This window comes from Podarcis liolepis (genome assembly GCF_965112155.1).
Source record: "Podarcis liolepis genome assembly, chromosome: 8".
NCBI classification, from domain to species: domain Eukaryota; kingdom Metazoa; phylum Chordata; class Lepidosauria; order Squamata; family Lacertidae; genus Podarcis; species Podarcis liolepis.
In genome coordinates, this window is record NC_139560.1 from 64,695,085 (window position 1) to 64,709,971 (window position 14,887).

The window sequence follows — 14,887 nt, forward strand, 5'->3', positions numbered from 1 at the left end:
ATTAGAAAGGAACAGTTTAAACTTTAAGGTGTGGCATTCACCCCCACTCTCAGGACAGCTCGACCCTGGTTGCAATGGATTTTTCCATCAAATTGTTGGTACAGCCCAATCCAAACAGAGGCAGAATGCCCCTCAATACCAGTTGCTGCAAATTGCAAGTAGGAAGTTTGCTTTTGAGCTGAAAGGCATTTGGTTGGCCACAGTGAGAGTAACTGGCCTGATAGAGCAGGCTCTTTTTATGCTCTTATGTATATACAGGTCTATGAGAAATTGTCAAGGAAGGATGCATACCGTTACAACCTTTGGGTCTGAACTGTTCATACATTGCGAGAGAGCATTGGTTCTTTAAATATATGTTTGAGTTTTCAAAAAACAACATGCAAACAAGACAAACCACAAAGAAACAAAGAACAATGGCTTTATGGAGCACATTGTTAAAGTTGGAATAAAATAAACAGAGGGTTTAGTTCACTTTTGCAGACATGGTAATAAGAGATTCCTCAAAGGGAGATTTTTAGAATAAGAGCTGCATATTGATAAGGTATCCTCAGCACATACTGTAGAAGCATGTGTCAATGGGAGCGTCTGCAGTGTGCAAGTATTTATTTATAAAACCTATTTACAGTACCCATAAATCAAAATGGCCTTGTTCTGCAACCTATTTTAGAACCCTCATATGATGGGTTAAATGTAACATCACCCAGAATTGTAGAGGGCCCCAAGGGTCATTTAGTGCAGCCTCGCAATGTTGGACAATCACAACTAAAGTAGGAGGAGGATATGCCATTTTTATTCAGTAGTACTTTGACAAAGCTAGAGTAGACTACTCAAAAGTAACAGCACAATCCTAACCATGTCTGCTCAGAAGGAAGTCCAGTGGAGTTCAGTAGGGTTTACTCCCAGGTAAGTGGATACACGATTGTAGCCTGAGCCTCCTGTCTTCTGCCAACCAAACTCAGTGGATACATTAAATAAATCATGGGACAGAAAGCTGCCCGTTTATTGATCTTCTGGGTTTCTTTTCTTCAGGCAGGAGACACTGGTTGCATACACATCATATATTTTAAGTACCATACAGTGGTACCTCGGGTTAAGAACTTAATTCATTCTGGAGGTCCGTTCTTAACCTGAAACTGTTCTTAACCTGAAGCATCACTTTAGCTAATGGGGCCTCCTGTTGCCGCTGCGCCGCCAGAGCACGATTTCTGTTCTCATCCTGAAGCAAAGTTCTTAACCCGAGGTACTATTTCTGCGTTAGCGGAGTCTGTAACCTGAAGCGTATGTAACCTGAGGTACCACTGTATATACCCCAAGAATCCTGGGAACTGTAGTTCACCCCTTACAGAGCTACAGTTCCTGAGATTCGTTTTGGTAGAAATGTGCTTTAAACATATGGGGTTTACATGGCCAGTGGCTCTTGCCTGAAGAGCATAAACCCAGAACAACAATGAACATGGGGGGTTTTCTTCCCAAGGTTTCTTTAATGCACTGGAACTTTCTGCATAATGGCTTCTATTTCGAGTGCAAGGTCTGCCAACACGCTGTGTTAGCTTTTAGTAGCATAGCCCCATGAAAATCCACCTGGAGATGCATGAAGAGTGGTTTTAGGCCTGCTTACATGATAAGGGAAGGTCTGCGACATGGAAATAAATGAACACCATGTTCCTTGGTAGCTCCCAATATTTTTAGTGGGGGGTAGCCATGGCTCTGTAGTTAAGCATCTGCTAAACCACAGAGCCTAGGGCTTGCTGATCAGAAGGCCGGCGGTTCGAATCCCCGCGGCGGGGTGAGCTCCCGTTGTTCGGTCCCTGCTCCTGTCAACATAGCAGTTCGAAAGCACGAAGTGCAAATAGATAAATAGGTATCGCTCCAGCGGGAAGGTAAATGGCATTTCCGTGTGCTGCTCTGGTTCGCCACAAGCGGCTTAGTCATGCTGGCCACATGACCCGGAAGCTGTACGCCAGCTCCCTCGGCCAATAAAGCGAGATGAGCGCCGCAACCCCAGAGTTGTCTGCGACTGGACCTAATGCTCAGGGGTCCCTTTACCTTTACCTTGCATGCAGAAGGTCCCAGGATCAATCCTCAGCATCTCTGAGTATGGCTGGGAAGGACTCCTGCTTGAAATCCTGCAAAGTGTAAGACAATACACTGAGCTATATAGACCAATGTGTTGGTTAAATGCAAGGCATCTTCACAGCTGTAATGGAATTGGCATTGTTATTGAATGGCTTGGGATTTCAACATGCTTGTTAATTTTTGTTCGTAGGAGCCAGTGTGATGTTCCTTGCAATGAGCCTTCTGGCACATTATTTTTAGAGAAGCATTTTACCAGCTTATTCATTCACTTAGGTTTGATCTGGAAATCAGAAGTATTTGATGTACTGCTGCAACTTGCCTTCCTGCAACTTGTTCTTTCAATCAGAGGTTTGAATAACGTTGTCACTGCCATTGTAACTACAGAGTAATCCTGGGGCCTCTTCTATGCTGGAGTTTGTGAAACTTAATGAAAACACTTAACTACTCTCTTATGGCGGATATTGTGCTCCCTTCAGGTTTTGAATTGCTTTTTGTTTTTCTCCATTGGTTTTCGTGCCTGGGTGCAGCGGGCGGCAGACAAAGTAGATTCCAAAATGGAAGTTAAAACAGCTGAAGTGCAAATCGAAAACAAAGACTAAGAGGCTAGAGTCGAGAGGTGTGCGTGAGGGCTTCTAGCAGAGATAAAATGCCGCTAGGACTGAGATTAGAAAACAGTTCATTGAAGCTGCACTTAATCACCAGGGACACCATCCAGTTCATTGTGAGTGCAACATCTGAACCCCAAAGATTTCCAAATGCTCCATGGAGGCCTGCTCCCTTACTCCGCCATATGCGTTCACAAAGGCAGTGGGCTGCACCTCCTACATCACTACCCAGAACTTGGATAGAACTCTTGGCTCAGTGCTTATGACTTGCGCTTCAGAGTGTGGCCCCAATGTGCAGACACTGTCCATGGTGGACAGGATGATGACCCAGGACAGGATGTGGTCTCAACCTTATCTTATAAATCTTTTACTTCTAGCACATAGGGCTGGGACTTAGTCTCAAAATCCCTTATACGTATTGTTGTTGTTTGTTTTACTATGCTTCACCTGAGGATCATGGGGCAGTTTACGATATAAAAACATGAACTTCGGCTGCAATCTACTATGTGCTCAGACAAGCATCTTGAGCATTGCAGATTTGTTTTGTGCATCTTCTTTTCTTTTCTTTTCTTTTTTTTGGATAATAAAGGATTTTATAAGGGAATGATAAAGATACAATACGTATAATAAGTTTGATTTTATTATTCCTTTTAAAATCCCAAGTTAAGTAGCAGGTGTTGGTTACAGCTCATGCTTTGTCTGGGGTAAGACAACCATGAGCCTAGCTTCAGACAACATGCTAAACTAAACTGTGGCTTTGCTCACAACAGAAGCAGAACCAGAGAAACAAAGTGGCTGTGATCTCTGGGAACCAAAGTGTTGTGCTAAACCATGGTTTGGATTAGCATTGCATTCAGACCTGGTCAATGTGCTCTGAACATTCTGAAGTGTTGTATAGGTACTTCTATAAATATGAAGCACAGTAAAAGGTAAAGGACCCCTGGATGGTTAAGTCCAGTCAAAGGCAACTGTGGGGTTGCGGCTCTAATCTCGCTTTCAGGCCGAGGGAGCTGGCGTTTGTCCGCAGACAGTTTTTCCGGGTCATGTGGCTAGCATGACTAAACTGCTTCTGGTGCACGGAGGACCGTGAGGAGTGCCAGAGCGCACGGAAACGCCATTTACCTTCCTGCTGCAGCGGTACCTATTTATCTATTTGCACTGGCATGCTTTCGAACTGCTAGGTTGGCAGGAGCTGGGACAGAGCAATGGGAGCTTACCCCGTCTCAGAGATTTGAACCAATGACCTTCCAATCAGCAAGCCTAAGAGGCTCAGTGGTTTAGGCCACAGCACCACCCGCGTCCTTCCGAAGCACTGTATAAATGCACGATTGTTATACTCAGCATATTTCTATATTCCTCAAACTCTTGGTCCTCTGCATCGTGATAGTTGTTTTACAGCTTGTCTTTCACAATTTTGGCAATCATGTGGACACTCATTTTTCATCTCTAACGTTTCTTAGGACATACGCCATCAGAAGAATAAGGGATGCTTTCAGAGAAAACAAAAACATAAAGGATTCAGAAGAAATAGAAACACTAATGAACAAAGCAAAAGCTAGTCTGGAAATGATACACCGACAGGTAAGCATGTTTTTCTTACCAGTTTAATTAAATTGCAGAAATGTTGCTGTCTCCTTCCAAATCTGTTACACGGCTCTGCTGAATGTACTAACAGTTGGTGAAAATTATTATAATTAGTTTTATTTATTTATTTTGTTAGTTGCTTTATCTTGCCCAAGGCAGCTTACAACCAACCAACAAAACAAAGCAAAAACCCCACATAGATACATTAAAACCAAAAGAAGGGTAAAATACATTAAAAACATCCCATGCACTTTGAAGAGGCCACAGATAGTTAGAGGCCTGGTTATAGAGGAGAGTTTCTGCATGGGACCTAAACATATATAATGAGTCTTCCTGAGGAGAGCATCGTTCCACAAATGGGGAGCCACCACAGAAAAGGCCCACTGTTGTGTTGCCACCCTCCAGACCTCTTGTGGAGAGTGCACACGAAGAAGGAGGTTCAGATGATGATCACAGGGTCTGGGTTGGCTCATATGGGGCAGGGCATTCCAGGTTTTGCAATCCTGAGCCATTTAGGGCTTTGTATGTTAAAACCAGCACTTTGAAATGGGACCAGATACTAATTGGCACCCAGTGCAGTCAGGCCAGGATTGGTGTTATAATGTGCCAACTGTCTCGCCGTGGTGAGCAATATATCCTGTTTTAGACTTCCTCGGTGTGTACATATGCAAGGCGGTGTTTTTTCTTTCGTTGATGCCTTTGAAGAAATGATTATCTGAAGGTGCTTTGGTATGTTTGTGATGATGAAATGGGGGGGGGGGGTTAACCACGTAGGCCACCTTGAACTCCTTAGAGGAAAGCTGGTATGCAAATGGACTTATTAAAAAAGTTGACAGTGACTTTCCAAGGTGATGTATGGAGGCTTCTCCCAGCCCTGCTACCTTGGATTCTTTAACTAGAGGTAACCTGGGTTCCTCCACATGACCTGCAGTCTCCCACTCAGCAGTTTTCCCACTGGTCACTGGAGAAAGTATCATTGCTTCTGTAATAATTTCACATATTCCAGCAGCTGCATCTTTATTTTTCTTTAGTAGAGGGGTGGCTAACTTCTAGTCCTTCACATGTTGAAAGATGGCAACTCCCATATTCCCTGATGATTAGCCATGCTGGCTGGGAATGGCGGGAGTTGAAGTTCAGAAACATCTGAAAGGCCACAGCCAATTGGACATCAGTCAAAAGATGGAATTGTACAGCCTCAACTGATTCAGGATTTTCCAAATCAGTATATATAGACTGAAGCCTTAATGTGTTTAGATACACATACAGAGAAACAGCTCGCTTTTAGCAAGAGGCTGTGTACACAGTATGTTTTTAACACGAATGATGCACACATTACTCATTTGTTGTTCATCTTCCTTAGATCTTTCATCATGTTTGCACTTCTGTTGCAAGGAAACCACATTTCCCCACCACTGTCTGGCTGTGCTGGATTTCATATCAGGGGAAATGTAATACACATACATGCAAGTCCTGCTGTTTTCAACGGGACTGTGTTCTCTGTAGTAAGTGTATCTCGTATTGCAGCCTACATTGGTGCTGACAACACCAGGGTTACAGGTTTGATTCCCATATGGGAGAGCTGCATATTCCTGCATTATCAGGCTTCCTCAACCTCAACCCTCCAGATGTTTTGAGACTACAATTCCCATCATCCCTGACCACTGGTCCTGGGATCATGGGAGTTGTAGGCCAAAAACATCTGGAGGGCCAAGGTTGAGGAAGCTTGGACTAGATGATCCCCAGGGTCCCTTCCTGCTCTGCAGTTCTATGATTCCTGAATGTGACAGTGGTTTATGGAGTCAGAAATGTTTTAAGTAGTGTCTAGATCAGGGGTCTGCAACCCGCGGCTCCGGAGCCGCATGTGGCTCTTTTACATCTTTGCTGCGGCTCCGGGGCAGATACTAGCGAGGGGAGGAGGCGCATTGTGCGCCCCGACACTCCTCACTGTGGTGGGCGCTGTACTGGCTGTGACGTTGCATGGGGGCGGTGCGTGCGTTAGTCACGCACCGTCCTGACGTCACCTTCCCGCCCGCTGTCAGATCGTGGCTCCGGAGATATATTTGTTTTAAATGTCGCAATGGTTTTGCGGCTCCCAGTTGTTGTTTTTTCTTTGGAAACGGGTCCAAGTGGCTCTTTTTGTCTTAAAGGTTGCAGACCCCTGGTCTAGATGGTATAAAAAATCACCTTATACAACTGTTTTTATATAACCATCATATATAACCATAATAAGCAAGCAAAATGCTCTCACTGTCTCTAAGCACACTTGTTAATAAGGATAAATATAGATTTTTTCACCATGTCTAAACCTATATTGATACTGTTCTATTTTCTACATGCAATTATATATTCCAGAGGAACAATTATAAGAGTATTCTCATTATTTTTCAAGTGTAATGTTTATTTTTTATGTGTGTTATAAAGAAATAATTCAAATAGTGAACAAGTGTTGTCATGAACTAGGGCTTTTTGAAATCTTAAACCTAAGACCCGTATTATGTGCAGAGTTTTATAACCAAGGCAGTGGAGCAAATCAAATATTAGATGTATTATGCAGTTTGCAGGTTTATTAAGATGTAGCACATCTCCTTTTGCTGACTTTTTTCCCAGTGACATGTCGATAGAAATTAAATAATATCCTCGCTGCCTTGCAATTTGTTGCTTCTGTGAAATCAAATTTATATTCTCTTTACATGCTAATTTATGGTTTAGTCATCAAAGTGACCATTGGCATCTCAGGTTCATAAATAACTAGTTGAATCAGCCCGGAGGGGATTGTGGAAACGTGACGGATTATAGTCATTTTGTTCCATGACATTCATGGGATTTGACTGAATTTTACAAGAGGAGCTTTCTATAACTAAAAAGCATAAAAGTGCCTTTTTGTCTACTGGTGTCTTTTTTATATTTTCCAGGTTATTGGTTTTTATTTGAAAATGTCTATGAAAGCAGAGCAGATATTCTATAGAAAAGTAACTGACATTCCAATCCTGTGCACGTTTATGCACATTTACTCGGGAGTCAGTCCCACTGTCTTCAGTGGGGCTTACTCTGAGATAAGGGTACACAGGGTTACAGCCTAAAAATGGTGTTTCCTGCCTGTTTCTCCCCAAGAGCATAGTTAAAGTTTTATTTAGGCCCAAATGGTAAATCCATAGTATTCATGTGAAAGGCTATAGCACATGTCTTGCATTCATAAGATTCCAGGACAAGTTGAGCGGTCTCTAGTTAGAAAGGATCCTGGGCAACAAGATCCCAGACCTCAGCCTGAGATCTTGAAGAGCTGCTGCCAGAGAGAATGTAGTACTACTGAGCTACATGAACCATCAATGTGGCAACAGTCTTCATGCTGGTATGGGGAACCTCAGGCAGGGGCCAGATGTGGTTCCCCAGGTCTCTCCGGCTAGACTCTCGCTAGCTCACACACCCTTCTGCACCACACATCTTGCCACCCATGCTTTACAGCCTCTTTAGGCAGCTTTGCCTGAGTGGAGTGGAGAGCCAGTGTGGTGTAGTGGTTAAGAGTGTTGGACTCGTAATCTGGTGAACCAGGTTCGCTTCCCCGCTCCTCCACATGCAGCTGCTGGGTGACCTTGGGCCAGTCACACTTCTCTGAAGTCTCTCAGCCTCACTCACCTCACTGAGTGTTTGTTGTGAGGGAGGAAGGGAAAGGAGATTGTTAGCTGCTTTGAGACTCCTTAGGGCACTACCCTAAAGCGGGATATCAAATCTAAACTCCTCCTCCTCCTCCTCTTCTTCATTGAATTCTGATAATGCTCCTAGCTTCCCTGGGTAGAGATAGAGAGGTGGGTGTGGGTGTAGAAGCAAACCTACTCTTCAAAAGTAAAATTGACATTTCATTTTGCCTCTGACCCTGTATATCACAGGCATGTGACTCCCATCCCCAGTCCAGTGTTAGAAACTCAGATATATAAGCTAAGCACCAAAAAGGCTCCTTAAACCAGGGTTGCAGTCTTCAAAACGGAATGCCTAGTTGTCATTTGGGGGCCAGACAGCTTGAAAGTCGCATTTTCCAATACAAGTTTTTGGTTCCTGAAATTCATTCTAATTGTGCAGATAAAATATAATGGGTGGAATTCTACAGGATGTGTTGCTAGTGTGTAAAAAGAGCCAAGATGCGCCTCCATCTGGTGGAGACGTCAGACGCTGTCCTGGCGCCTGGGCATCTTCACTTGGTTGCAAGTGGCCGATACCCAGGTGCAAAATACACCTGGTGCCTTTGCTCATGCAGAAGTGAGTGGTTGGGCTTTTTATGGTTAAAAATGTGGCCAGTGTATTTTTAGTTCTTATTATGTTTGCATCAGACCTAAGGTTCCAGGTGATAAATATGATCCTCCCTCCACTTTATCCAGGATCACCCAGCAAACTTAGCAGTGTGTGGATTCGAACGCTGGTCTCCCAGGTCTTAATCTGACATGCCAGTGTGGTGTAGTGGTTAACAGCGGTAGACTTATAATCTGGTGAACCGGGTTCGATTCCCCGCTCCTCCACATGCAGCTGCTGGGTGACCTTGGGCCAGTCACACTTCTTTGAAGTCTCTCAGCCCCACTCACCTCACGGAGTGTTTGTTGTGGGGGAGGAAGGGAAAAGATAATGTTAGCCGCTTTGAGATTCCTTTGGGTAGTGATAAAGCAGGATATCAGATCCAAACTCTTCTTCTTCTGCCTAACTGCTACAACCAAAATTTTGACTTTGTTTGACTTTGTTACTGTCAACCAAGATTTTGACTTTGTTCGCTTCTCATTTGAAATCAAGATTGGGATAGTCTTCAATAGTGCAGAATGTAAGCATAGAGTTAGAACTTTTGATGGAAAAATCTGGCAATGCATTGTTTGAAGGAAGTTTGGTGAATCCATAGCTGAGAACCAAAGAGCAGCACTTTTGAGAAGCCAAGCTCTTAGGTTTAATCTCTCAAGAATTAGTTGTCTAACTGGCCATTTAAAAAGGTATTATTTTGGATTTCCCAGGCAATTTGAAGGGTACAGCACCTATCTGAAGTTTTCAAAGCGACATATTTCTTTTGAAGTGCCCTTCAGTAAAACAAGAGCTCTGAGGCACATTGCAGCTTTTCTGTTCCATTCCAAGTAATCCAAACTTGAGAGAACTGTGCTTTAGGCAAAAGATTCTTCTGCAGACCAACAAGCGACTTTCTTAACTTCTAGCAGACATCTATGTAGTTTCTTGGAACAAAGTTTGCATTGCTTTTAAGTTCTAGCTGGTTAGAGAATCAGTAATGATAGCTTTTGTGCATCTTCCAGTCTTGATTTTCCAGTGTGTATGAATGAGGCCATATAATATAATGTTGTAAGAGCAGTGCGTGTATTCTCCTTGTGAGAAGTAAGGCACTTAAACAAAAGATGTAAACACTTTCTTCTGACAGGACTTGATGGCTCATTGTGTGGCAGTGAAACCTCAAGTGTGCTCTAAAGCAGTAGTCTTAAACCTTTTTAGACCTTTAACCCAAACATGAATTTGAATGCCTGTATCTCTAAAGGCTGGGATGCAGGTGGCACTGTGGTCTAAACCACAGAGCCTAGGGCTTGCTGATCAGAAGGTCAGCGGTTCGAATCCCCACGATGGGGGTGAGCTCCCGTTTGGTCCCTGCTCCTGCCAACCTAGCAGTTTGAAAGCACATCAAAGTGCAAGTAGATAAATAGGTACCGCTCCAGCGGGAAAGTAATTTGCATTTCCGCGCGTTGCTCTGTATCACCAGAAGCGGCTTAGTCATGCTGGCCACATGACCTGGAAGCTGTCCCTCTGCCAGTAAAGTGAGATGAGCGCCGCAGCGCCAGAGTTGTTCGCATCTGGACTTAACGGTCAGGGGTCCCTTTACCTTTATCTTTTTAAAAGCCATATATTTGCATGCTGGTAGTGCTGCTGTTGCAGGCCAGCTTAGACTGGGCTGGAACTTTCTAGTGGGTCCTGACACACCAGTTGAAGACCAATGTGCTAGAGTGCATATTCATCCCCCTGTACCTTGCCGTGGTTTTGGCTCTCACCTACTGAGCTTGGAAGCAAGCAAAAGCATAAGAGGTGCAGGCCTGACTTTTTGTTGTAGGCAGACACACACAGGTCATCTTACTCCTGTGCAGGAATGGCACAACCCCCTCCCTGCCTGTTTTGCTTGTGTCACCAGCACTGCACATTGGCTTCTCATGTGTTAGACTATAACCATCCTTCAAATATTCTGAGATTAAAAAATATAATATCTGCCAAATTTGCAGCCACCAGAGGAACACTTAAGTGTTTATCAGCTGTGTCTGTTAACAAAGCAAGTTGCAGGACCAGAGACCACCCATGTAAAGCAGGTGAATGGCAAGGGATAAACTAATAAGACACTGTTTCTTGAGCAGTGGGTTAAACCGGGTGGTCTACTACATCCCTTCCATGGTTCTGTTCCTCCTGGCCCAGACAAATATCTACTGAAACGTGCTGGAGACAAGCTTGCTTGAAAGTCCACTTCATTCTCAAGAATGAAAGAACATCAAAAGGACATTCTGGATCAGACCAAAGGCCCATCTAATCCAGGATCCTGTTTTCACAGACCACCAAATGCCTATGTGAAGAACACGAGCACAACAGCACTTTTCCTTGCAACTGGTATTCAGAAGCAACAGGAGACATAGAATGTGCCCATTATGGGTAATAGCCATTGACACTCTTTAGACACCACAGATTTGCCTAAGCCCCTTTTAGAGGTGGGCAGCCACAACTATATTTGTGACAGCAAAAATCCATAATTTAGCTATACACTTCCATTTTGAAAATGAGGTCCTTAGCAGTCTGTACTGCAGAAAATGATTTTTCCAAACTCTTCTAGTTGGAAAAGCATCTGCTTTTACGATTTGAGCATAACAGTGCTGGCTGGCAGAGTTCCTCTGTTCTTGCATCCAAATTACAAGGTTATGTAACACTGCTTTATTATATAATGGCAATTAGGAAAGGCATGCCCAACAACCCAGCATAGCAGGCGAGGAAGCCTTCACATTCAAGAGGTGTGCTTACCACCCTTATTTACCCAGTATTGTGAATAATTTTGTACAGGTATTCTTGAAGGTGCTAATGAGGGTGTTCGCTTTCTTTTGGCTTCCCCGCTAGGGAAACAGATGTGTGTGGGGGTTTTTTAAGGCAAACTAATCCACTCATTTAGTGAGTTTCTCTGTATTGTTTTTCCTTGTAACCTTTATTCTTTTTCAGTAATTCCATATCACCCTTCTGTTGCAATCACAATATACAGGGCAGGCTGCAACATTAAAATTATAGATTAAATTCATAGGGCGGTAATTGACGCTAGTCTAAGGATAAACTCGTTGAAGTGAATAGACAAGACTAACTTAGCTTTATTAATTTCGGTGGGTCTTCTCTGACTAGGGCGTAGTTGAATACAGCCCATAATGTCAGTAAAACACTACAACATTGAAATAGAGGCAGTACGTAGACAATGAAATGTCTGTGTGTTTAGCACAAATAATTTTAGCATCACCACCCAGCACAGTAAGTTCTACTTGCTTTTCACTTTGATGTTTGATCATAGATGTTTTAAAGGAGTGTAGAATTCTTCATGTACAATACATGGACACTTCCTTTTTGCATCACGGCAAGACTACAAGGATAGCAGTTACTTTCACCCTACGCTTTTTATTCTTACTTTGTTTTACTCATTCACCTGAACGTATAATTAATTAAGTACAATTCCCAAGCAGACTTGGCAGTAACTGGGTTATTCAGAACAATATTGCCTACTTAACTCTGTTTAAAACTTAAAACTTTGCACAAGTGCCGTTTGATTGGAAATTCACCTGGGTCTCTAATATTCATTATGCATGCACACTTTTTCAGTTCCATTATGACTGACAGATGCCAACCTGATGGCTAAAATCTGCTTGAATTGTAACTGAATGTTCTTAAATCTAGACTTTTGGGGGATATCACTATGCTGATGACATCCAGTTATATATTTATTTCAGTAAGTAGCTAGGAACTGATGCCTTAGTGTTAAGTCAGTGTCTGAAAGACTGTATTAAGCGGTAGAGGCTGAACCAGTTGAAACTGAATCCCAACAAGATGCAGCTATTATTGATGGAGAGAGGTCATCTTTATATATGGTTGATGGGATTGGCATGGACTCTTAGGAAGAGATTTGTTGTCCAGAGATTCTACTGGATCCAGGACTATAGTGCCAATGGCTATGACCAGGAGTGCTTGCACCTGTTGTTAGACAACAGAGATCTAACTGTTCTCATCTATGCCTTCGTAACATTTCAGATTGACTAATGTGCTCTTGAAAACGACTTGGAAAGTATCGTGACCTATCTCTAGTGCAGGAGACAAGGAATAGAAAAATTTCCAAAACAAATGAATGGGGTAATCTCAAACAATTCAGAGCTCTGGCAGACATCGGTTTCTAAGAAAGGCTTAAAGATCAACATTTGCTTAAATATTACACCTTTACTAGGATATGGGATCGAAATAGGGATTCTGACTTGAATTCTCTACCATACGTTTTGTGATAAAGTATTTTCAGTGCGAATAATTAAGCTTTGGGTATGGGCATGTGAGTTTTGAGACGAGTGACACAGAGCAGATTCAAACCTGGACTTTTCTGCCTCTAAACTGGGACTCTTCAACCCCTGGAACCACTCAGCCACCTTATCCCAGTTAATATCTTGAGCTTGTTGCTTAGTTTATCAGCTTTTCTCCCTTCTCTGCTTTGCTTGTTCATGGTTGGTCCCTGCTCCTTCCTGGACCTGCATCAGGATAACCTTCCTGCAAAATTGATGCTTGTCCAATGAACAGCATACAGACCCATCTTATTCTTCCTTTGCTTACCTGTCACAAGTCCCTTTCCTGGCATTTCAAGCGGGTTCTTGTTTTACCCTCTCAGCCCAGGCACCTTAACTCATTTCCTCTCGAGGAGAGGTATACCCCTCCCCTATCCTTGAGCTTGTTTGCTACAGACTTGCTAGAGATGTGACCTTGCAGGTGACATTAACCTATATATTTGGGTTCATACCTGGACTCACTAGACAGGAATTGTAAATTCAGTTTGTGAATGAGGGTGGTTTTTTTGTGTGTGTTTTTAAGTAACCAGCAGGCACAGGGGGCCAAAACTAAATCAATACCCTGATGGTGCTTTGGAGAACTTTTCATCCTTTCCTTCTACTGTGGTCCTGATTTGGAACCCTTGATTTGGAAATTTCCATTTGATGTGAATGAGGCCTTTCCTTCCAATGAAAATAGAAAGCACAGGGACCTTAACCCAGAGCACAGATGAAGGTTGGAAACGATTAGGAGACCTGGAGTGTTATGTCTGCCCTAGGCCTGCTTCTGTATTTTATGCAACCAAGAATTACTCCTCCACCCTGTCTCTCCTTCTTTTTACCCTGTGGTTCACTCAGGAGCAATTCTCAACCTATCAAATTGCTCAGAAGAGGAAACACTTAAAATTCTAGCATCTGAAGTTATCTGTTGACAAGATTTATTATTGGAGTTCCACCGTTATAGCTTGACAATTAAGAAGTATTGGCAAATGTAAACACATTATTGATGTCAATTTTTAAAAGCACAAAATTGATTTAGCATCCCAGAGGAATACCAACAGAAGCAGAAAGAGAGTAATAGCCATCAATAAGTATTCACTAGTGACAAACACACACACACAAAAATCAGGCTGCTAAGAGATGGACTACCTTCTACTGAAATTAAGATCCTTTAAATAGGAATGCTGAGCGCTGTGCCTCCATCTCTTTGAACTGGAAACTTCTGCCCCTGCACCACCTCAAAAGATCTTGCAATGTTAGCAAGTAAATTGTGGCACAACTGCATTTCTTTTTCAGTGGGTAGATAATGGTTTAGGAGTTTTAAAAGTGGGAGCCATACTCCACCCTCCATCCAGGATTAATTGCATTTCTTTATTTTAAAAATGCGCATTATATTTCCTTTCTAATATAAGATGTTTCTTACTACCCCAGTCAACAGATGCTTGAATGCAGCCACAGGCTGTGTGTACACAGTCTCGCTTGCAATCAGGGTTCGAAATTAGCAGGGCACCAGGCATATTTTGCACCTAAAGATTCTCCACTTGCAAGCACCTCAAAAAGTCTTGAGTGCCTTTTTTGTACCTGGCTCAAGGATTACTCAAGCCTTGAAGTATATATGTTAAGGAGTTTAACAATAAAGAGTAGCATGTTTTGAAAACTAAAGTATGGTACCAATATTTTTATTGTAAACACCAAATTAAACAGATTTCAACACTTTCTGCAAAAAATGTGATATTAACAATGGGTCTCTTAAGTGAATTGCCTATTAGCTCATGCTTATCATAATAATAAATAGAAAGTGTTGGCAAACCCCTGCCCCCCCCCTCGTGGCGACCAGACATTCTGTTTTGGCGCCCACAACCCAGGTCCCAGGAGCCATTTGGCTCCTAACGTTCCCATCCCAGTTTCTAACACTGTTTGCAGTGATATTTGTACATTCATCAGTGGAGCAGGTGACAAGTACAGGGTTGGCAAGACCAGATAATAGGTTTTTAGAAAGGGGGTGCTGATCATAATAGTTTGGAGGTTGGGGACCTCTCTTTTTTTGCTTGGAAAACTCTGTAA

At 42.8% G+C, this 14,887-nt stretch overlaps 1 protein-coding gene across 1 annotated transcript in view; it reads left to right on the forward strand.

Moving 5' to 3' along the window:
- Nucleotides 1-14,887, forward strand: part of LYRM4 (LYR motif containing 4) — a 58,599-nt gene that overhangs the window by 1,604 nt on the left and 42,108 nt on the right. The window contains exon 2 of the mRNA XM_083519816.1: nucleotides 4,142-4,262. Within this exon, the coding sequence (XP_083375942.1) occupies nucleotides 4,142-4,262 (121 nt within the window). The remainder of the gene's footprint in view (nucleotides 1-4,141; nucleotides 4,263-14,887) is intronic.